The sequence below is a fragment of the Sceloporus undulatus genome, chromosome 4, assembly GCF_019175285.1.
Source record: "Sceloporus undulatus isolate JIND9_A2432 ecotype Alabama chromosome 4, SceUnd_v1.1, whole genome shotgun sequence".
Classification (NCBI taxonomy): Eukaryota; Metazoa; Chordata; class Lepidosauria; order Squamata; family Phrynosomatidae; genus Sceloporus; species Sceloporus undulatus.
The window spans coordinates 189,664,712-189,687,997 of record NC_056525.1 but is presented as its reverse complement, the minus strand read 5'-3'; the positions used below and the strand labels follow the sequence as shown (position 1 = coordinate 189,687,997).

At 40.9% G+C, this 23,286-nt stretch overlaps 1 protein-coding gene across 1 annotated transcript in view; it reads right to left on the bottom strand.

Annotated features, from left to right (window-relative positions):
* Positions 1 to 21,208: 21,208 nt before the first annotated feature.
* Positions 21,209 to 23,286, bottom strand: part of LOC121928425 (piezo-type mechanosensitive ion channel component 2-like) — a 100,428-nt gene continuing 98,350 nt past the window's right edge. The window contains exon 45 of the mRNA XM_042463093.1: positions 21,209 to 23,135. Coding sequence (XP_042319027.1) covers positions 22,942 to 23,135 — 194 coding nt within the window. The 3' untranslated portion in view covers positions 21,209 to 22,941. The remainder of the gene's footprint in view (positions 23,136 to 23,286) is intronic.

The following is a 23,286-nucleotide window of genomic DNA, read 5'->3' as shown; positions in this document are numbered from 1 at the left end:
TTTGGGAGAAAAATGTGTTCAGCGAATATGAACTTTTCCCTGATCATGATTGGGACAAGTGGGAGGGGTTTAGGGCAGAGGGTAGAACATGCCTCCCCTTCATTGGGGTGAAGGAGGAAAAGGAGGGGGAGGAGGAGGAAGGAGCCGGAGGAAGGATGCAAAAAAGGCAATTGGGGTGACAGGGGATGCAAAGGGCAGGCAGAGGGCGGAACTGGAGAAAGCGTGCCAAGAGTGACGGAGGAGGAAGATGAAGGAGCCGAGGGGGAAGAAGAGGGTCGTGGAGGTCAATTGGGGTAACGGAGCAGGAGCAGGAGGAGAAGGAAGGAGCCAAAGAGTGCCAAGAGAATTGGTGACAGAGGAGGAGGAGGAGGAGGGGGGGAAGAAGGGGGCCATGGAGGGCAATTGGGGTAACGGAGCAGGAAGAGAAGGAAGGAGCCAAAGGGTACCAAAAGAATTGGTGATGGAGGAGGAGCAGGAGGAGGAGGAGGATGAAGGAGCCTGGGGGAAGAAGGTCATGGAGGGCAATCTGGGTAATGGAACAGGAGGAGGAGGTGGAGAAGGAAGGAGCAGGAGGAAAAGTCAAGTTCAGGGTAGGTTAGAGGGAGGGTACAGGACGGAGCAAGCCTCCGTTCTCGCACCAGGCAGCTTTCTCTCTTTTTATTTTTTTAAAATTATTTTTGACAGACTATGCCCATGCTTTTTGCTACAGGTAGATAGATATATAGATAGAATGCGGCTGCCTGCCTGTTCACTTTCCCTTTAATTTCCTTGCTTCCAGCAGCACAGCACTTTGCAGGAGGCTTTTTTCTTTGCGAATGCTACAATGCGAATGTTACAAACGTTTTTCTAATTTGGCAAGGAATTCAGGGGTAGCTGGGGGAAAACAAAGGATGCATGGCATCCTTTTCTGGCATTCCAAGGTGAGGAATTTATTATTATTATGTGTATGAGGCACTCTGGGGTGGCAAGGAGGGAGGATGCAGGATGCAGAGATGGCATTAGATTGCATTTTGTGGTTGAAAATGGGGCCAAGGGAAGATCCATAACCTGCAGTGACCCAACTACCCACAACATACACACACAGGAGGTTTTTAAATTTGATAAAATATGCGCATACTGAGCCTGTTTTTTAAAAAATAAAGGCGAGGGGAAAAGGGAGAAATCACCCACCCAGTTGCCCAATCGCTGTAAGAAATGTCACCTTGATGAAAGCAGAAGAGAATTTGAATGACAACAAAGGAGCCTTTTTTAAAAAAATTATTTTGTAACTTATCAAAATCTAAAACTATATGATGTATTAGTTTGGTTAGGAGTACTGTATATAATCGTTTTATAACTATGTAAAGGAGCCTTTTTTTAAACCTGTTTGGCAAATGATTACTCTCCCCGGAGCTGCATGGCATTCAGGGTTAAATTACCCTGAGGTAAATAATGGGCACTTGCTTCCAGAGAGATTCAGGGGGAGGGAATCCGGATCTGCCCAGTTCCATCCAGCGCAAATAGCTCAGTATGAATGGGGCCTAAGAAAGTGGCATAACTTTTCAGTGTGTTCCCATTTCCAGAGGAAGTAGGGTACTGAAAGTGGATGTTCACAAATATGGTATCCACTTGTTATCCGCTGGAGTTTGGTTCCAGGATCCTCCTTGAATAACAAAATCCGTGGATGCTCAAGTCCCATTAAATATAATGGCACAGCAAAATGGTGCCCTTTACCTAAAATGGAAAATCAAGGTTTGCTATTTGGAATTTATACTTCTTTGGAATATTTTCAAGCCATGAATGCTTGAATCTGTGGATAAAAAGTCAGTGGATAAGGAGGGCTGACTGTAATAGGTTTGCCAGGCATGCTCCAATCTTTATGTCCTTTCAAGATCTTTCTCCTCTCACTCTTCCAGTCCTCTCAAGGTCTTTCTCCCAATGACATTCTTTGTGAAAGAGTGAATAACAGAAAGTATTGAGAAGAAAACTGAGATCATTCTGTTTCTTCCAAATAGACCACAAAGAAATGATTGCTTTCTTTGTTTTCCCCCAACTTTCTTTTGTGAACTTAGATTTTAAATAGTGCAAAGCATGATGCTATGGAAATTGTGTATTTTAATTAAAAGTGTGAAAGATCTACAGCAGAAGCGAAAACCCCCTCTGGATCTAGAATTGAAATGTTATTCTACCACATTAAGCAAACATAATTAAAACCTGAATCCAAAGAGGAGCTGAAAATACAAAGCACAAAGAACTAAACTGAGCGTTTTTAGTATGCACAGTGTTTTTCAAGTAAATAGTGTTTTTTCTGAAGGATCTTACTTCTGTTCAGGATTGTTAATGTTAGGAAGTTCTGCTTTAATTAACAATCATGATCTCTGAACAGAAATCAGATCCTTCAGAAATGCACCCTTCCTCTCTTTTTGCTGCAGGCACCTTGGAGGCTGGTACAGCTCCAGATGGCTCACTTGTACGCCCTTCTATTTGTTACGGCTACTTTGTTGTCCAGCTGTTGTGCTGTCGCTACTTCAGCACTGCTTGAGCTAAATGATTGTGCTTGGCTCTAACATTTTTGATTTGCTCTGCATTTCCATCCTACAGATACCACACCATGCTGTGAAGCAAGCCCAAACATCCTTCAACTGCTACTCCTGATTCTGATAATGGGCAGTTGGCCATAAGAGATTGGCTATTGTCACTAAAAGGGTCACCTGAAATAATAACATGGCTGCTGAGTTTGTGCAACTGGACAGCAGGGTTGCTGCTTGTGAGGCGGTGCTTTTCCCTTCTGCTGCTTCTAGTTATATAGCTCCAGTTGCTGTTGCTACAGATAGGGATGTCTACCAGCCAGCTGCCCCCCCCCCCCTTAGGTAAACCTGCCTTAGCAGTGGTTGTGCAGCTAATACAGGGCATGGTGACTTTGAGTCAGCTGGGCCAATCTGCTGTAGCCTCCTCCCAGCCAACCATTGCTGACATTTACAACTTGCTACAAGGCTGGCCACTGTGGCTGATGTGAATGGGCCAGTTCTGGGATAGAGAAGGCCCATGAAAAATCAGTTATGAAATGTTTTAACATCTTTAAGACAAGATGTTCATATATGCTCCAAATCATTTCTAAAAACGATGTACAGTACCAGATTATTCTAATTTCTGTGTACTGAGTGAGGAGAAGCACCGAGTGCATTTCTGTACACCGAGTGAGGACAGACCTAGATTACAAAATGAACTCTCCAATGCAAGAGTAAGATGCATTTTGTAGACAAAATGACACCTGAAGATCAGGAAAGAATTCATCAAGCTCTTGCAAGAAGAGAGAATGGAACACCATTTTCAATAACTGAAAATACATACTGGCAGGAAACTGAAATTATTAAGACCATCATACCATTTGCCCAGCCAACATTCTTTGAGCAAGCCTCTTTTGGAATCAGAATATGAACGTGTATTGAAATATGTGCAAGGAAAAATCAATATTGCACTATTTACACTATTTAGATGGACAAATGTGAGAGGAAAAAGAATTATGAATTTTGTGACAACACCTCAAACAGTTTTTTACAGAAGCATTGAAACGGGACAACAGACATACTGCAGAGTATATCAGCTGTAAAATATGTGAAGTCCTACAGAAAACTGTGAGCTGTAAAGTATTCGCTTTGCTGGCTGACAATGCCAGCAATATGAAAACAGCATGGGAGATCATAATTGATAAGAATCCACATATTACTGCAATAGCATGTGCATCTGATGGGCTAAACTTGCTTCTTGATGATATTATGAAACTTGACACCCTTCAAACTCTCTATAGACAAGCAAAAGAAGTTATAAAACATGTAAAGGCCACTCATATTGTAGCTGCAGTTTTCAAGAAAAAGCAAGTAGAAAAAAATGCAAAGAATAAAATAGTGATACTGTAGTAAATAGTGAAGCTCTGTAGTAAAACTCATTGGGGTGGAGTTGTGATCTCCTTTGAAAGTTTACTAAAAATAAAATAAAATAAAGAAGCTCTTCAAGAAACAGTAATAGTTGAAGATCCTATAGTACCCAGGAGTGTAAGAAACACTGTTCTTGATGAGGATGTCTTCTGGGTTCAGCTGAAGAATTCCGTGAAGATTCTAAAGCCAATTCTGCAGCCATTGCATCTGAATCAGGCAGTGCACTTCTGTCAGAAATTCTTTATCAAATGGCCATGATAAAAACAACTGTTTTTGACAATCTCAGTGTATCTCCACTTACAACTGTAGAAAAAAATAAAGTTAAATATTTTATTTTTTTAATAAAAAAACCCCCAAGAATTTTGTTGGCATCCGATTCATGATGTTGCAAATCTGTTAGATCCGAGATTCAAAGGTGGTAATGTAAGTAATGATAGCACTGCTACTGCATTTGACTGGGTTACAAAGCAAGCTTCACACTTAGGACTTAACATTGGGAAGGTACTTGCAGAGCATTTTCAGGGATTTGGTCCAGGAAGGCAATCTGGGATTCTGCCAAACATATCCCTGAGTCCTGCAACATGGTGGCAAGGTCTTTGCACAACGTAGCCTCCGACTCCTCTTGCTTTTTGCCTTCTTCAGACTTCTGCAGCATGTGAAAGAATTTGGTCTATGTTTAAAAACACACTAAATCAAGAAATAAACTGACATCTGAAAGGGTAGAGAAACATATTTCATTTTGGGCAAACCTTCGTTTTTCAAAAATCCATGATAGCTGTGATGATGACAAAGGTAACGAAGCAGAAGCAGAGAATGAAACTGATACTGATAACTGTAGCTCAGAAAATAAGTCTGATTCAATGTCATGCCTATTCATTAAATTTTAGTCCCTCCTCTTCCCTTCCACACACTTTCCCCCCACTAAATATTTTTATGGGAATGGGTGCTTTATGTCTAGTTGATACTGTGGAGCAGAAATATGATTTTTTTTTTTTTGTTACTAATGTTGATTATTTCTTTTGTGGTTTTTTCTTAAATTATTTTTTGCCTACTCGACATAAACTAGCAAAACCAAAGTTCAGGATATTATTACTCTATTTGTTACAAATCTTTTTTTTTTTAAAAAAGTAAATTCTGTTTGTAATAATTGTTTGAATACACTGTATTTTAATATACCTATTGTGATCATTTTTATGCCAAATCAAATTGTACATAGCCATATTTTATGTTCCTAAACAGAGTGACTTTCAATCTGTAAAAAGTGCTGATGTAACAGAGTGACTTTCAATCTGTAAAAAGTGCTAATGTTGCATTTTTTCAGTTTGTCCAAAAATTGCCCATTTTTTTCCTGAAAAATCCCCAGAAAAAATACCTTTCCCTCCTCCCCTGTGGCTTCAAAATTTCCAGAAATTTTATATCTCTACTCTGGGAGGTCCTCCCATTCTCTCCCATTAGCCAATTATCCTTCAAGCCACAAACAGCCCAGCACACCACCAACAGTGACCACTACCCAGATCAGTGGCCCACCATCAATGGCCCGGTGCACAGGTGGGTGTTACTGGTGCAATACAACTTCCACCAGGGAAGGTGCCTTCCATAGATATATCAGGCCTCCAGTCATCAGCTCCAACATGGCTAGCTGTAGACTGGAAAACTTTGCCAAAATGCAGAGACACACCAAGGTCCTTCCTCCTGTATGGCTGTTCCTGTTCCCTCTCCTGCTAGAAATGGTGAGGCACCATTTTTCTCTGTAAGTATAATGAGGGGGGACCTGATGTTGCAGACGGATCTACAAGTCCAGTCAGATCCAACAGGGGTGGAAGAGTTTGGCCTACACTGGGAAGACCAGTGGTACATGGAATCCTAGTCACTGGATTGGGTAAGCAATGGGGTGATGAGGGACTTGATTTTCCTAGAACTGTTTCCAACTGTGGTAGCGGCCCATGTATGGGTCAACATGTTTGCCAACAAATTGGTCCTTTTCTGGTGCAGAATACTGCAGAGGTTCAGGAGGTTAACTCACAGTCTTCCATGTCTTCCAGCATCATTGGCCTAGTCAGATGCATGGTTCTCCAATGCCTGCACTACAACTTTTTATTCCAATCTCACTATCTTCTGGGAATTATGAATCCCTTGGCAGATTCCCACTCCTGTTTTCAGTTCCACAGGTTCTAGATGCTAAGTGAGAATGGCCTCATTGAGATGCAGGGACCTCAGCTGGTCAGAATGATTTTGGCTGACTTCCAAACAATTAGGACCATCCTCCTGCATACCCTTATTTTGTGGACTAAAATGCTGTCATGCAGGGCATGGCAAGGGTCTAGAAGGGAGGCAGCTGTCAATGTAGCCCAACACCATGTCAAGAGACATAATGAGGAATCCTTTTGGGGTAGGCAGGGTGTTGTTTCCCCACCCAGAATTCAAGTTGGCCCATTTATTCAGGGGCAATAGGTTACATCTCTTCCCCGAAGGCTTTGACATCTACTTGGACTCTGTGGGTCATTCATCATTACATTTTTGGTGGGAAGGGGTTGCCAAGCTGGGCTAGCCCCTTCTATGGCAGTTATCTCAAGGAGGAGAGGACATCAGGCATGATATAAAGCAGAGTGTGAGGGCACGTGGTGATGGTATCAGAACCAACAAGAAGGGAGAGGGTTTACTTGCAGTTGGGGCAAGTGCAGGGCACACTCCTCTTACCAGTTCGGTTTGGCTTAATCAAACTGATTGGCTGGAATAAAATTCCTGCTCAGGGATTTAATGCAGGGAGACCCTTGCCCAGCAATTGGCTAAGGATGGAACCATCAGGACCCATGTCCTCTCTGAATTGTCAAATTGTTAGCAGGATTTATGATATTGTTGACGCTGATTATGATTGATTTATGAGAGTATTATACAACTACATGATGATTGATATGATAGAGGCATGTGTGACTTTGATTGATTTATGACTTCTGTACAATGCAATAAGTTGTAGCCATCTTTATAAGACAGGAATGGTGTCCAGCCCGTCTGTCCCTGCACAACTCTGCAGTGTGAGCTGTCTTTCCACAGCATAATTGCAACAGCTAGAGTTGCAATGTTAATAGTGTTGTTAGAGGCCTACTTGATTAATTAGCAAATGGTTCTTTGTTATGTTATACATTGTTCAAACATATAAAACGCATGTATAGAATGATTGTAAAAGTTTACTAACACTCCTCATCATTCTGAAAATCTCTCATCACACAAAGCATGAGCTCTTAAACATGTGCATTGAACTGGATAGAAAGTGCATGAGAATGTTCTGCAACTTTGACTGTCATTGAGCTCCACAGCTCATGGAGATGCCAAGTATCTTAATATTGTACTGACTCATGTCCAGTCCCACACCCACCACCCTCCTCTGGCCTTCTCAAAATAATTGTGTTTCCAAATGGAACAGCTATGAAGAGTGAATTATTGCTGCTCTAGTGTTGTGTTGGATTTTTCACTGCATTTTATGAGAGGTCACAAGAGAGTGGTTAACCTCCATGCGCCCTTCAATTGTGCATTCCTCAAGCTTGTGTTCAAGAACAGTACATTAACAAAGCAGCATGTTTACAGGTTTTGCTGTTAAAGATTTGGAAGTGTCTGCTGGTAAAAGACAAGAGTGAAGCGTTCTGACAAGTTTTTCTATGTACCCATTGGAACAACCCCCAACTACCAAATGCATTACCATAAATAAGCCCAAGTAAGTAAGGATCATATTCTACCTTTCTGCTTCAGTTATTACCCTTTTGTCTGTTTTTAAGCCCTTCATGTAAATCCTTTAGGATTGGGCCCCTGTACTTTAATAGCTCCATGTACTTGGATAGTATCAGCCAGTGCTGTGCATGTCTGTGTGTGTTATAATGTTGACATATCTCCCCCCCCCCCCCCCCCCAATTTACTTCAAGTTCTGAATATAGTAGTACAGATAGGTTTGTAGTGTCTCCCAAATGCTGAAGAGGGATCTAGATATGCTTCCACCTTTTGGATTAGGATGCTGTCTATGCTTAGAGTTGTGGTCTCTTGATATCGATTTAACCCAGCTGTAGTTTCTGGTTGATTTTACCATAATAATGGTGACAATTTTTTTTTAAAAAAAAGCCATTTTAAAGTGCTTTCATGGTAATTCAGTAGAGAAAGAGATATATAAATATGAAGAGATGTGTTTCTCTGATGTCTGCCATTAAAGTTTTAGCTGCTATAAGCAGTAGAGATAATAGCTCTGCACAAAAGAGCTAGATAAAATGTACACATGGATATACAGGTGAATTTCTAAGTAAATTGCAATAGATCAGCCAGGGTTTCTGTCTCCTAATTGTCTTACTAACAACAACTAAAAAGCCACATACTCATTTTGTTTGTAGTTGCAGAAAAAGAACACTTAGTGGAACATGAGGAGTGAATTTCCGTGAAAGATATTGTGAGCTTTGTCGTTATTAGTCACAAAGTCCTTGGCTAAGCATTTGCATGTGCTTTAATGCACCTTTTCCCTTAATTTTTAATGTCTGTCTAATTGAGCCATGGCTTTGTCCTGACTCTAGATGGTAGACCTCAAGATTCTAGTAAAAAACAAAGCAAAACGAAATTAAATTTCCTAAGCCTGTCACCTGAACTATTTAGTAATCAGGGTTTGAGAGCTCAATTGTCATTGCTATGGAGAAACCCCAGAATACCGCACCATGAAACTTAAACTATAAATCCTCACAGTGCCAGTGTGGACGGGACAATGATACAAAAAGACCCTGTGCTATAGTGGTCTATGTGCTAGGTAAGATTTGGAACCTTCCTCCCTTGTTGGAATATTGGCTTTTAAAACGGTTGCCTGAAAATATGACAACTGTGGCTATTAAAAGCTCTGCAACAGAAGCCAAATAAGAAGGCCTGGTTTAATGTTTTCATGTCTTGTAAATGTTGAGGTTTTGGCTCATGAATTTATAGACAGCAGATGCAGCTTTTTGTAATTCTGCTCCTAGATGTACTGGTTGTTTCTTTGGTGGACTCCTATGGATGTGAGAGGGATTAACTCTTTCTACAGGGCTCATATGGAAGCTTGTTGGCTGTGCTTCATGGTGGTTATCATTAGGTTTGTGTGTGTGCTTAATATTTATGAAGGCTGTGTTTTGCTCCAGCTTATATTGTGTATGGCCTATTACAGACTGCCAAAATAATGCTGCTTTGGGTCTCTTTGGAGGTATGCTGTTTAAATGATGCATGCACCCTAAGAATCCGGAAGCTGCACCAAAGCTGCCCTCCAGTGCTGAGGAATGGAGTGTGGCTTTGGCACGACCTCTGGACTCTTAGGACCCATGCATCATTTAAACAGCATACCTCCAAAGAGACCCGAAGCAGCTTTATTTTGGCAGTCTGTAACAGGCCAAAGTGTGTGTAAGATGTGTGCGTATTGTACAATGTCTGAGGACAGAAGATAGTGTGTAAGTCTTTAAATCATGGGACAGACATAATAAACTCTAACTGAACTTTAGCAAAACTGTGATAAACTTTAAAATGAAATTTTAATATCTCACAGGTTTGCTGTGACAAAGCCATGTCACCTTTTAAATAGATTGACCAATTAAGCAAATATCTGGTCTTCTTAATATGCCTTTACAATTTGTCCTTCAGCACTAAATCATTTGAGTGCAATATTAATGTTGTTAGTTAATAAAGGCAAGAGTTAAGGCTACATTCTGTCTGAGATCTTCCTGAAGTATTTTAAAGAGTTCAGGGTATGTGTAAGAAACGTGAATCTAAGGCTAATCATTTTCCTTTGAAAGTGTTTAAATTAGGTAAACCAGTATAAGAGTGAACAGTATGGAATTTGGAGGTGTACATTCCTTCTTTTTCTTCTTCCTCCACATATAGAAGCTATAAAGTTGGTTCTTGTTTAGTGCAAATCATGAGTAGGAAAAAAACAGCCACCATAGTTTATTAAGTCTAGACAGAATGAATGACAAACTATGGTTACGGCTAACCCAGTTTTTAGCTTAACTTTACTCCCAGATAAGCCCACTATGTGAGGTGTGTGTTTACTGTGAAATATCTAAAAGTAGATCATTTCTTCATTGTGAAGCTTTTTTTGAAAGTTATATTATGAATTGGGTGCCTAATATAACCATCCAGGCCTTAAGGTCTATTATGATCAATGCTTTAACATCTCCATAGTTTCAGGCACTCTCTCAGGACTAGGAGAGGTGGAGCTGTTGACAGAAAACAAAATAGAGCAAGAACATCAGGAAGACAGACACTTCTGCAGGGAGTTATACACATTATAGCAATCAGACCCTTTGCTGTGTGATTTTAATTTAAGAGACATTTTGGATCTTTCCCTCAACTAAATCTAGTCATCTTGCATGCAAACAGTATAAAAAGACAGAACATCTATTTCCAACTATTCAGCTAACTTTAGCAACTCCTGCAAAGAAGGATTGTTTCTTCCAGCCAAAAAGCTGGATTTATTGCTTGGCAATCTGGACAAACTTGTGCTCACTCACCTCCAATTCTGTAAGTATTCTAATCTCTGTTCAGTTCAGGTTCACATGTAATTTAGATGTAGCTGAGAGGGAAGCAGGGAGAGATCGGGTGATGTATGTACATGCACAGAATGAAAGACAGATGCATTTTGAGCCAGAACAGCCCACCAAACCACACATTGGATTCTCAGACTCTTCCATTCGTGCACAGAGGTATGTAAAGCAGCCAAGGTTTTAGTAATATTTTGGCAAATAGCAATGGTAGATTGTTAGACCCATTAGAGCAGAGGTCTGGGGGTCAGTACTTCAAACTGCTCTGAACCTCTATTCATCCCTCTGTCATGGTGGGGAGGAGCACAGTTGGAAGTTTAACAATTTGCCAATTTGAGACGATGTTTTGTTGCTGTGTAATATCCCTTAACTCATTCAGGTGCTGATTGCTAACTGTCTATGGGGCTTCTAGATTTTGGCTGCCCAGGATTATTTATATCCTACCTTCTCTGCTGAACATTTATTTTCCTTGAAAGTAGGGGATGGTGGTGTTCTTTCCTAAGTTGTTGTTCAGTGTAGAAAAATGCTGGCAAGTTTTAATTCTTGTGAGAAAAGGCAGAATGGTAAGAGCCTAATCTGCGAGTCTTGGTTGGTCCTCCTGGGTCTTTCAGTAGCATTTCATACCATCAACCATGGTATTTTTTTGGGTTGTTTAGTTAATATGGGACTTGGAGTAATTGTTTTGCAGTGGTTCCAGTTGTTCTTACTTGAATGCTCCCCGTTGTGCTGGGCTGCTGTTATTCAGCCTTTGGCCATTAGCCTGTGGGGTTCCACAGGGGGTCAATCCTGTCACCTATGTTTTTTAACATCTACATGAAGCCTCTGGAAAGGGTCATTCAGTTTTGGATCTGGGTGTTATCTGTATGCTGGTGATGCCCAGCTCTATCTTTCTTTTACAACTGATGCCAGGGAGACGGTGGAAGTCCTGAATTATTGTCTGGATGCAGTGGAGGACTGGATGTGGATGAATAGACTGAAGCTTAATCCAGACAAGATGGAAGTGCTGTTGGTCAGCAGGAAAACCAACCTGGGAATGGGATCACAGAATGTTCTGGATGGGGTTGCTTCCCCTCTGAAATATTAGCTTTGTAGTTCTAGAGTGCTCTTGAACCCAGCACTGCTCCTAGAAAGAAAGGTTGCTGAGGTGGCCAGGAGCACCTTTGCCTAATTTCAGCTGGTGTGTCATCTGTGCTCTTTCTTGGGAAAGGCAGATCTGGCCTTAGTTACCTCCCAATTAGACTACTGTAGTGCACTTGAAAGGTGTTTGGAATTTGTAGCTAGTACAAAATTCAGCAGCCAGATTGGTGAGTATGACCAGCATGGGTACTCAGGTGTACAGGCCAAGTGTTTCCACATCAACTAAGAAGCAAGAAGGACAAGTCTCAGAAGAAAGCAATATTGCATTACAGTGGGCCCTTGGTATCCAGTGGAGTTTGGTTCCAGGACCCCCCCCCCCCCCCCCATAGATAATAAAATCTATGGATGCTCACATTCCACTAAATACAGTATTCCATTAAATACACTTGCAAAATCAAGGTTTGTTTGTTTGTTATATATATTTTAAAATATTTTCAAGCCACTGATGGCTGAATCTATGGATAAAGAATCCATGAATATGGAAGGTCAGCTATATTCAGTAGCTTCCCCACCCCATAAGCCCTGCCTTATCTTCTCAGCAGAGAAAAATTCTTACTTCCAGTTAGCAGCTGGTTGAAGAGAAGAACTTCCCCTGCCAGGAAAGAGTGGGATCTGGTGGAGAAGCCAGCATATTTTAGTAGCATTCTCTCTTTATGTAGGTTCCCCATGTCTTATTCTGAATTAAATTAATAACATCCAACTAGAAAGTGAAAAGCAGCACACTTTAAAGCTAACTAGTGGAAGGTTAGTTTGTAGCCAGCATCCAAACAGGTTTTGCCTGTAGAACTTCAAAGAAAAGGAGAAAAGCACCTTTTCCCAGTATACTTCAAGTGCAGACAGCATATTTAAGAAGCACCAACTCATTGAGGTCATCTCAGAGCCCCTTTAGCACTTACTACAAGTGCCCAGCTTGCTCACCCTGAGGCTGGCTATGAGCCATCATTTTCTCACAAATGCTTCACCGACTTTATTTATGAGAGGAGCTCTGGGACTAAAATCAGCATGGCTTAAGTATGAGCTATTTAATATAGATTGCATTGAAAGTATTGTATTATTTAAACATCATGCATGCCAGAAAATTTGATTAGTAACTTAAACTTTGAAAAACCTAGCACCTGCAGTCAACTCCAGCCTGGCTCCTAAATAAAAATTGTCTAGAGCTGCAAATGTATAACATATGTTTTTCTATCCAACCTTGCCTTTTTTTTGTTTTTTTTTTTTGGAACAATGGAGATGGCAAACACAGATGCTTGTGTTCATCTGCAATTTTTGGCAAATGTGCTTATGCTGCATGCAGCTTTGCTCTCAAAGGAGACCTTCTGCTGTTGACGTGGGAGAATAGATATGGCAGCAGGCAATGAAATGTCGTCTGAAGCTTTGAAATCCCTCTGTAATCTCCAGGGAGCCCATTAAGGGAGGCTCCTCTGTGATTGATTTATTTGACCATGGCCATGAATAAGAGATGATACTGGAAATCTGCCTTACAAGATACCTCCCACTCCTCTTTTCTTGCCTCAACCCCTCATACATCAATGGCTACTTTTTACTTTGGGCAAATCGTACAGGTTCTGCTTCATCTTCACCTACTACTCACAGTGCCACTGACAGCAGTCAGCTTATTCTAAACCTCAACCTCAACTGTTGTTGAATTTATTTTGGGGCTCAGATTTAGGACTTTGCACAATTCCTTTAACGTCAGACTAAAATCCAGAGCATATTCATCACTTAACATTGAAGCTGTCAGCTACCACTTGTCAGTTATCCATCAAATAGTTCTCAACTGTGTTACAACTTTAGCTGCAGCATATTCTAGTTAATCCATTGAAGGCACTAGCAGAGAGCTTCATATATTTGATTTTTGGAAATGTAGTTGCTTTTCCTGATAATTTTGATCTCCACAGTTGCATCACAGTAAAGTTCTCCAATATGGCTTTTATTCATTTCTTAGATAAGTGCCTGATAATTCATGAGTAGTTTTCTTATATGCTTTAACCTTCTTATTTCCCACTTTCAAGGTCTAAATGAAAAAAGAAAAGAAAGTTACAGTGGCTCTAGGAAGGGACAAACATTTTGTTTTCTAATGTCATATGGAAGCCATTAGGAGAGACTGCTTTCCAAAGGACAGATGCAGGTCTAAAACCAAATACATTTTGTATTTAGCTCTGGGATAAAACAAACCATGTGTTTTTCACGATTAATTTATGCTGGCATTTTTCTATTAGACTGCACATCTGTGATCTTATCTTCCTATGCAATTTGTTGTACTTCCAAGCTCTGATAAAGTTATGCATTGCTCTGATGTATGTCCTTACGCTGCCTTAACCAGGGATGGCGGCTGGGGAGGTCACCAGTATGATACAGTGGATTTGACATTTCTGTACATTGAACATGTGGCTCAACAGAGAGATAGCTGCTGTGACAGGAGAAAGCACATCTCCTATTAAGTGAAGCGTTTGACAAAATATGGCAGCAGGGACTTGATGGGAAGGAAAATCAGGGAAAGTCAGAAAAGCACCCATGAAATACAGTGACAAAGACCCAGAAAGCTTTTTAAATACCTCCCCTGCCTAGCTGGATTTTTATGGTGGGCAGGGAAGATGCTCCCTTCCAATAGCAGCAAACGAAATGCACAAACTGTAAGAAATGGGGAGATGTATCCTGTTCCTGCCATACACGGCCTAAGCCAGTGATGGTGAACCTATGGCACGCGTGCCAGAGGTGGCACTCAGAGCCCTCTCTGTGGGCACATGTGCCGTCGCCCCAGCACAGAGTTTGCCAGAGTTTGTTACTAGAAAGCCAGAGGGACATGGCACTTTGCAGTAAATAAGAGGGTTTTGGGTTGCAGTTTGGGCACTCGGCTTCTAAAAGGTTCACCATCACTGGCTAAGCTAATTGTAGGTCTGCATATGTCTCTTTATGGTTGATGATGAGATTGCTATTCTCTTTCTCCTTCCACGTCAACCAAAGCCCACACCAGACCTACCACAGAGTTGCTACAGCCCTTCCCCTATTCTGGGCTTGGGAGAATGGGAGAGATTGGAAAACCATCTGGCTACGTCTCCGTTGTTGTTGTGATTATTGTGTGTTTTCAAGCTATTTCCAACATGTGGCAACCCTATAGGCAAATCTGTCATGGGGTTTTCTGGGGCTGAGCGTGTGCTCCAGTGGGTTTCCATGCTGATGGGGAACTGAACCCTAGTCTCCAGAGTCACAGTCCAACATTCAAATCACTCCACAACCAGATGCAAAGTGATGGCATCATCCACTGAGATCTCTGGAGCTCCACAGATAAGGTGGCATTTGCCAATCCACACTGTCATAAAACAATAGCCCTTATCGGATGAGTGCGGAACTGGGGGTCTTCTGCACTGGGCGATTCGAATTCACGTTATCGCACAATACCATCATACCTGGGAGTCCCTCCGCATGGCATGATCAAATTGGCCAATTCTGCATCGCGCGAAGTGCATTCAGTGCAGAATGTTTTGTCACACCGGTGCTCAACATGAGGATTGGCCGATTCGTATCGGCTGCCTCGCACACTCAGTGGTGCCCTGCATGGGTTGCGACCTTAAACGCTCCGGGGTGAAAGGGGAGGTCCCGTCATGACAGCCCAGTAAACAGCTGGAGAGCCAGCTCATGCACATTAACAATCGCGATACAACGCGCCATTACTGTTTCCTCCTACATTCCTGCTTGGTTTTAATGTTACCATGACTTCCCTTGCAACAAATTAGCAATGCCCGGTTCTACGTGTGTGTGTGTGTGGTGGTGAGTGTGTGAGTATGTATTCTGGGTGGGGGGAGGAGCAGTTCCAGCGGCTGTCAATCGCTGCCGTTAGCAAGTGCCCTACAAATTGAAATCGAATGCATTTTGACAGAAATTGAATGCATTCTGTAGATTGGCCGCTGCCAATCAAGCTATCGTCATGGGACGTTTGCAGGGCATCGGGGGAAGTGTCCTCCCTTTTTAAAGAGCCAGGCACAGGGGTTTCAGCGGCGGCACAAGTGCAAGCCTGGCTCCATCTGCCCTCTGGAATATAAACCATGCGCAGCTGCGCTCAAAAAATGGTTAAAAATAAAACTACATTCAGGAATATTGAACATGCACATCTGCGCTCAAAAAAAATTGTTTGAATTTGAAAAGGGGGGGGTTGCCTGACATGAGCTCCGTTCATGACCTGATTTTTTCTCCTGCAAGGGAAGGAATGCCCAGCGACAGAGGGCTTTGGGCAGGGGATGCAGGGAAAAGAGGCTCCTAAAGAATGCCTCCCTTGCTCCCTTCTGCCCAGGGCTCTTTCCTCCTCCCCCTCCCCTCCGATGAGGGGAGGAAATGCCTTGCCCTTCCAGGCAGGGAAGAGGCGAGAGGGGGGGCAACGGGAATCGCGGTTCCAGCAGCCTCCTCCTCCCTCCCGGCTTGAGAGGCATCCCTGGCTGCATCCCAGGCAGGGAACAGGCGCGGGGCCGCTAGAATCGTGGCAATCGCCGCCGTTCAACGGCCTCCTCCTCCTCCTCCCTGCCTGGGATGCAGCCAGGGATGCCTCTCAAGCCGGAGGAGGAGGAGGAGCCGCGGGAACCGCCCCCCCCCCGCTTCCCTGGAACCGGCAAGAGGAAAGACCCACCGGAAGTAAAATTGGAATCTGGGGGTCTTGCGATGGAATTCAGGACTGGGTAGTCACACCAGACCCATTCGCACTGAGATCGAACAGAGCCCCAATCCAGGATATCGCCAATCCCCTTATCAGCGCACTGGCCAACAGCTCCAAAAAGAGGAGCCAGTACGCATTCAGTTCGGCAGCTCGCGCTTTAACGTGAGGGGCGGATTGGGCCATTCGAATGCTGGTATGATGGTATTGTGCGAAATAACGTGAATTCGAATCACCCAGTGCGGAAGACCCCCAGTTCCACACTCGTCTGATAATGGCCATAGATGATGACATGAAATGTCACACATGTTTTCTTCGATTCACATTCTAAAGAGAGCATTAACACTGGCTGTGGAGCACAAACACAGAATAGGATTAAAAACTATTCTCCAGTACATCAACAGGTGCTTTTGATACTGCATTGATGGATCTTGGGTGAGGAAAAGGAACAGAAAAGTCTTTGTTAAAAAACTTTAATCAAGAAAAAGACCTTTTCATATCATAATTTCATTATACAAAGGCTATAGTACCTTAATGTTTTAATTAATATTTTTTGCGAGTCACATTGTCACATTTGTTTTTCAACTGCCCTTCAGGTAACAAAATCAAGCACTAAATCCTAGCTTGTCTTACATAGTGTATTTGTAGTTTGTACATATATTTACAGTTTTATTTACATGGGAATAAACTGATATTATGGGGGTCAGTAAAAAGCAGAAGTGAAACACTAGGCCTTTATCTCTTCAGGAAAAGTTGGGGTTTGTATCAGTCCTCATATAATTAGTTCTATTAGTGTATCTACACAGGTCAAGTATGTAATGTTTGTGTAAATGAGGTGAATGCTGGAGACCAAAAGGTATATAGCTAGAGCTTGGAAAGGTTACCCTATTGGACAATGACTCTCAGAATCCCACGGTCTCTAGCCATGGTGGCTGGAGGATTTTGGAATCAACTTAAACTGTTTCAAAAAGTAATTTTCCCAGCCTCCAACTATATCAGACTGATTGCTAACTTCCAGCAGAAAGATCATGATATATGGAAAAGAAACAAACTTCATCATCTTTCTTTCACAGAGTTTAAATTTACCATGGTGAGAAGCTAGGCCAAAGATGAGATTCATGCACCCCTCTAAATATTTCTTCACTGCAAGACCCCATCTCTCTTATCCTTGACTAAATGGACTAGGGCTACTGAAACTTGCAGCCCTATGACAGCCAGAGGGACAGATAATTCTCCCCCTGAGCTTGGCTTGTAGCCATCATCTCCAAGTTCCTACTGTGTTTCTCCATTCGTGGTATTGGTTAATTTCTCAAAACAGTCACCAGGGATCTGGTACACCTGAATGCCATGCCATCTGCCTTGTATGCTGCTTAATCCTAAATGTGATAGGATAAACTGTGGTTACTCAGAGGCAAGATAAAAGCATTTTGCACATAACTGGCTACTCACATGTTCCAAGATATAACCCTGCCACAAATCAAGGCCCATTCCTAGGTAAATTGCATCACAGTGTTGTCCTTTTTTTTTTAACCCTTCATACAATGCATTATTAGGAGAGAAAAGATATGCTTTATAAATAACATGCATGTAAAAGAGAGATAATAAGAAGCACAATTTTTTCTCAGTAAGAAATAAATGCTATTCAATGCTAAGATTTCAATCTGCCTCAGTGGCTGTGTGTAGTTCAACCATGCTAGTTGGAGCCTGTAGAGATTAATCATGTAAAGGCAGCAAATTTGTGACGACTGAAGATTTATGGATTCCACACTTCTAAAATGCTGTCCGTAGACTACTTCACCTTTAAGTCATGGACCTGCACAAATGGTTTTTTATTTGCTAGTAGATTTGATAGATGAGTAAAGTGCCTCTTATGAATGAGTAGTAACCACAGTGGACCCACAGCCAGATTAACTCTCTACTAATTTTGTGATTAAGAGAAAGCATTACTACCTATCAATCTAAAACAAAAACACCAATCACAAAATGGTATAGGAATTTGAGCAACTCATCTAAAAGTGGGGCAATTATTTGGCGAAAAACATGCCAAAAGCCTCAAGTGGGGAGATCTGAAAAGTTTTTAAAATTAAGATGTGAAGGGAGAGGGGATTTTGTCTATACTTGAACATTAATGATTTGGATTGGCAGTGTATTGAAGACAGACAAACAACACAATTAGTTTATGGAATCCACTACTTGTGATTCTTCATTTTATGAGGGATTTAGACAAATGAATGGAAATACACCATCAACATTTTTAACATAGTAAAAAACTCAGATTCCAGACGTAGAGCCTGTATGCCTCTTAGGACAGTTGCTGGTAAAACAAACCCAACATGTGCCTTCATGTTGTGGTTGAAGGCTTCTATGAAATACCTGGTTGGCAAGGCTGGGGAAAGAAAACACAAGACTAGCTGGTATCAGCGCTCTTCTACACCAGCCAGCCCTTGCTACTCTTAGAACACGATTCAAATCTGATAAGAGGGAGCCATGTAATCTCTAGTATAAAAACAGAAAGTTGGATTAGGATTTATGTATGTACAAATGGGCTCACAGAATCAGACTTCTTTGCCTCTCTTCCTATGGTAGCTTTCCAGGCCCTGAGTAATGCTAAGGAGGGAAAAGGGACCTTGCTGGATGTGGTGAATTAGGATGTGGTCAGAGAGCTATCTTTAGTAAGCAGAGTCCTTCCATTAGCAGAATGGAGATTCTAGTTCCATGTTTAGTCCTATGGTAACCTATAGGTTAACAATTAACAATAAATTGTTCACGTGTCACAGCCTTCTTTAGCAGATCCATAAAGAGTTATTTTCAAACAAGAAGTGCACAATTATGGTGTGTGATCATGGTAAACAGACAGGCAAAAAGAGCCTGAAGTGCAATGTACACACTAGTAGGACTGTTAGATTTCAATAATACAAGCTGAGTTTTCCTCTTGTATACATTTGTGTTCTGTACATACAGGTAATTGCTATGCATCAACTAATGTATTCATTAGTCTTTAAGGTACCATAGGACTTTTCTTGTTCACACTGATTAAGTCAACAACCTATTATGAGAAGAGTAATTACTTTTGTTTCTCTCTCCTCTCTCTGAAAACAACCCCTTTGCTTTATTATATTATTGTGTGATGTTGTTAGGTATTAAAATAGCTTTGAATGACCCAGTCATAATGTTTTTATGTAAAAATGCTTTCGAGTTATGTTGGGTTTGGGCCTCCTCGTGTCAAATTTTCGACATGATATAGAAAGATACCAGCATGTTTTCATGGAAGTAGATCAATTGTGTGGGTATGTCACAGTCTTATTACACTGGTGTTCTTCTAGTTACCAGATAACAGAATGAAATTCAGAACAATTGACTATTACCTTTTCTTTTGATTCGCCATCTACAGCTTCCTTTTAAGTGACTTAATACATTATAATACAAATAAATACAAGATGATTTTTTAAAAAATGATTACTGACAGATTCACAACTTAGACATAATTTATACAAAGACTTTCCATTCAGTGTAAACAAGCCAAGGAAAAAAGAGTTTGCAACATGTACTTCATCTGAAGTCATTATGGAAGCGAGAACTACACATATATACCCTTGCATATCTGTCCATTCAATATTGTTGCTGAGAAAATGCATTTTCTAAACCATGGAATGAAAACTACATTGCAACACTAAATGTTCATGCTACAGTTCCCTCTATTGAAGAGCCTGTGTGCACCAATAGCAATAATTTAAGAAAAGTCCATGTTTTCAAGCTTACATAATATTTTTCTCATGACCAGGAACTTTAAAAACCATCTTGGACATAAAAATGTGAATTTTCATAGTAAACATTGTTATATACCTGAAACACTGGAAGGAAAATTAGATACAAGTCAGATCATAAGGTTAAAATGTCAAAATAGGGAAAGCATGTGTTGGAGCAGAGAAAAATTTGCCTTCAAAGGCTTCTTGTAAATTTCAACTGTCTTCTTTTGTCTTAAAACATCTGGCTGCTGGGAGACAAATTATTTGGCGAAAATGGCCGACAAAAGATCACAATATTTCACAATAATTATCATGTATTAGTTAAACTTTGACAGTTTTTATTTTCCTGAGTAAAGTCATTGATTTTTTAATGTCTCCGGTAAATGTTCAAATAAAATAAGGCATTTAATGATAATGTCAATGAGTGTTTATTTCTTCATTTCCAGAAGGTCATCTGTAGTATCTTTAACAGATGTGATTTTTTGGACATACACAAAAAAGTTTCTTCAGCACACATGGTTTCCCACTGCCTTGGATTTCTCAGAATGATAACTCAGACCACTGTTGTCCCTTGAAAGCAGTGGTGTAAAGCAAGCTATGCACAATCCAAGATACCCCCACCCCCCCAAAAATTCCCTTAAAGATCTGCTTACTTCAGCTGTGGTATCCTTCTTTCCCTTGAGAGGGGGGGCAAAGCCCATGTGTTACCTTAGTCAGAGGGATGCAGAGTATTTGTTCATTGAACTAAAAACAATTTTCTCCAATGTCAGAGGAGCTGAATCTGAAATGAGGCCTCTTTCTTCATCTTTGATTCAAAGCCATGTAGCTTTCTAAGCAGCCAAGTGGATCCATGAACAAAACCTCCATTGCAACCCCATCATAAAAGCTTTCGCTCTTAGGAGAATGTTGTGCTTTAAAAAGAAACCAATGTCTTCTTGATTTACAGCGAGACTTCCAAAGAGATCAATTTGTTTTTTCTCTAGTCCACTTGATCATAGTCTCTGGTGAGCGATACAGGAATATTAATTTGGCATATAGGTCCTCCTCCAGTTCTAATTCACCAGTCTCCCGCACCAAGAAGATATCAGTACATAATTTCAGGATACGATCCACATTGGGAAGCTCTTCAAACATTATGGAGTGGGAGATCCCACTGAAGAATTCACGGACAAACTTCCCTATTACCAGGACAACGGAAGCATATAACCCCATTATACTGCAAAACAATCAAAAGGTACTTTCATTTAGAAATGTATAGTAATAAAAATGCAAGCACAAAATGTGGATATTGAGACAATAAGAAGAATTTAAAAAATTAAATGATGAATATGTTTAGTAACAAACTCCTTCTCTTTCTGCATTAACAAAGAATTTATCACATACATAAACAACAGAAATGGAATGGCAGGGAAAGAAACTGAGACATGTATAAAAATGGAGGAATGTTAAACATTGTCACAGAGAGGTGAAGACAGGAGTTATGTCAAAAGTCAGCATGGTTATAAAACCTTTTTACATTAGGATAGAATCCGGCAGATTCAATTTTTACTGAAGAAAGATCTATAGTGCAGTCATTCTAGGATATTGTCACCGGCACCATAGTAAGCAATGGCACCAGAGTCTTGCCACTTGTTGCTGCCCTTCCCAAAAAACTAGGGAAAAATGCAACAGATGCATTGATTTTTACTACAGGGCACTTCTTTTTTTCCATTCAATGTCCCACAAAACAACTGGCTGCATTCCCTCATGAGAGACATAGCTGCAATGGCATAGCTAAAATCCATCTCCCAATCTGGCCCCTAAAACTCACCTTAAATGTCAGGTAGCCACACCAACTGAAGCAGTTTTATATCACTGGTGGATACCATGTCCAGCTACCTCCTGCCAGTGAATTGTGATGTGAATAATAGGAGTAGTGACCCCTGTGGGGTCCCATCTTAATTGCAGTTGTGGCAATGATGCCATAATCATAAATGTGAATGCCAAACTTTACGAGGTCATAAGTCTAGCTTATAACATCCTAAACACTGGACAGGAAGGCAGTCTCTATCTGTTAAGAGACGTTTCCACTACAAAACATTTTCTAAGACCCAATGAGCCTCATTTTGAGAAAAAGATGGGGTTAAATAAAAGGATGGATGGATAGATGGATTAATATATTTGAATACTCACAGAGGTTGGCAAATACTCCACCATATGAAAAGTGTTTTTTTTTTTAATTATTCTGTATGGGATGTTCTGTATCATCTTTGGTCTCCATGCATTTAGGACTTCAATTGGTCTCTCTCTCTCTGTCATCTATCATTATCTCAAGTACTCTAAAAAGTGTGTTCTGCACTGGGGTACCAGGAATGTAGGAAGCTGCCTTATACTGAGTATTGATCCATCTTAGATCAGTATTATTAACTCCAGTTGGCAATGGTTCAGCCAGGATCTCAAGATCTTAGGTTGCCTTGGCATGCCCAGGCCCTGCTTAGTGTCTGAATTTAGACAAGACTGCAGCCTAGATCCTAGCGTAGATGGTGAGTAACTCTACAATGACATAGCTACATCTCTGACATAATATTTTTGCAATGGGGTGCTATGCATAACTGACCCAAAGTACAACAGGACCATTGCATAATGGCCATGCTCCTGGCTTCACTTGCACAATGGTCCTGAAGACCTAGTTATGTCTCTGTTCTCCTCTTGAGAATAAAAATGTTGCTCAATGGCACAATTCAACTTTACATGAGCATAAGTTATTTTATGATGATGAAAACTCCTAAGAGGAAGCCAGTCTAGATGTTTCAGGATGATACAATGATTTGAGAGGGAGTAGCAATCTCCTTCTCAGATGCCTCAGGTTGGGGAAAGTGCTTTATGAAAACCATATGAAAAATGTAAGCTGTACTATTCCAAAGAATAACAAAGGTATTAAGGTTTTGTTAAATGTGTGCAATGATACACTCGTATCAGTATGATACAATCACTTACCCATAGCCTGCCAAGAATCCAAGGCTAGGAGGGCTAACTTTGTCACTGAACACAACAAGTTCCAGCCTTGTCTTGTTTTTATCCAAAATTTTGTTAGTCTGGTTTAGAACCCACCATTCACGAAGATCAGAATTAATGTCAGAGTTATTATTATTGGACAGTGAAACAGTGATATTTTCATCTTTTCCATCTACAGTAGAACGAGGAATTTTGTTAATATTTCAGATTATGTAAACAGCAAAATGTATCTATAATAAAAATGTAAAAAAATTAGAGTCATATGCTTATTAAGTCCAACAAAAGGGCACAAAATATATGTAAGCTTCTGAGATCTCTCAATC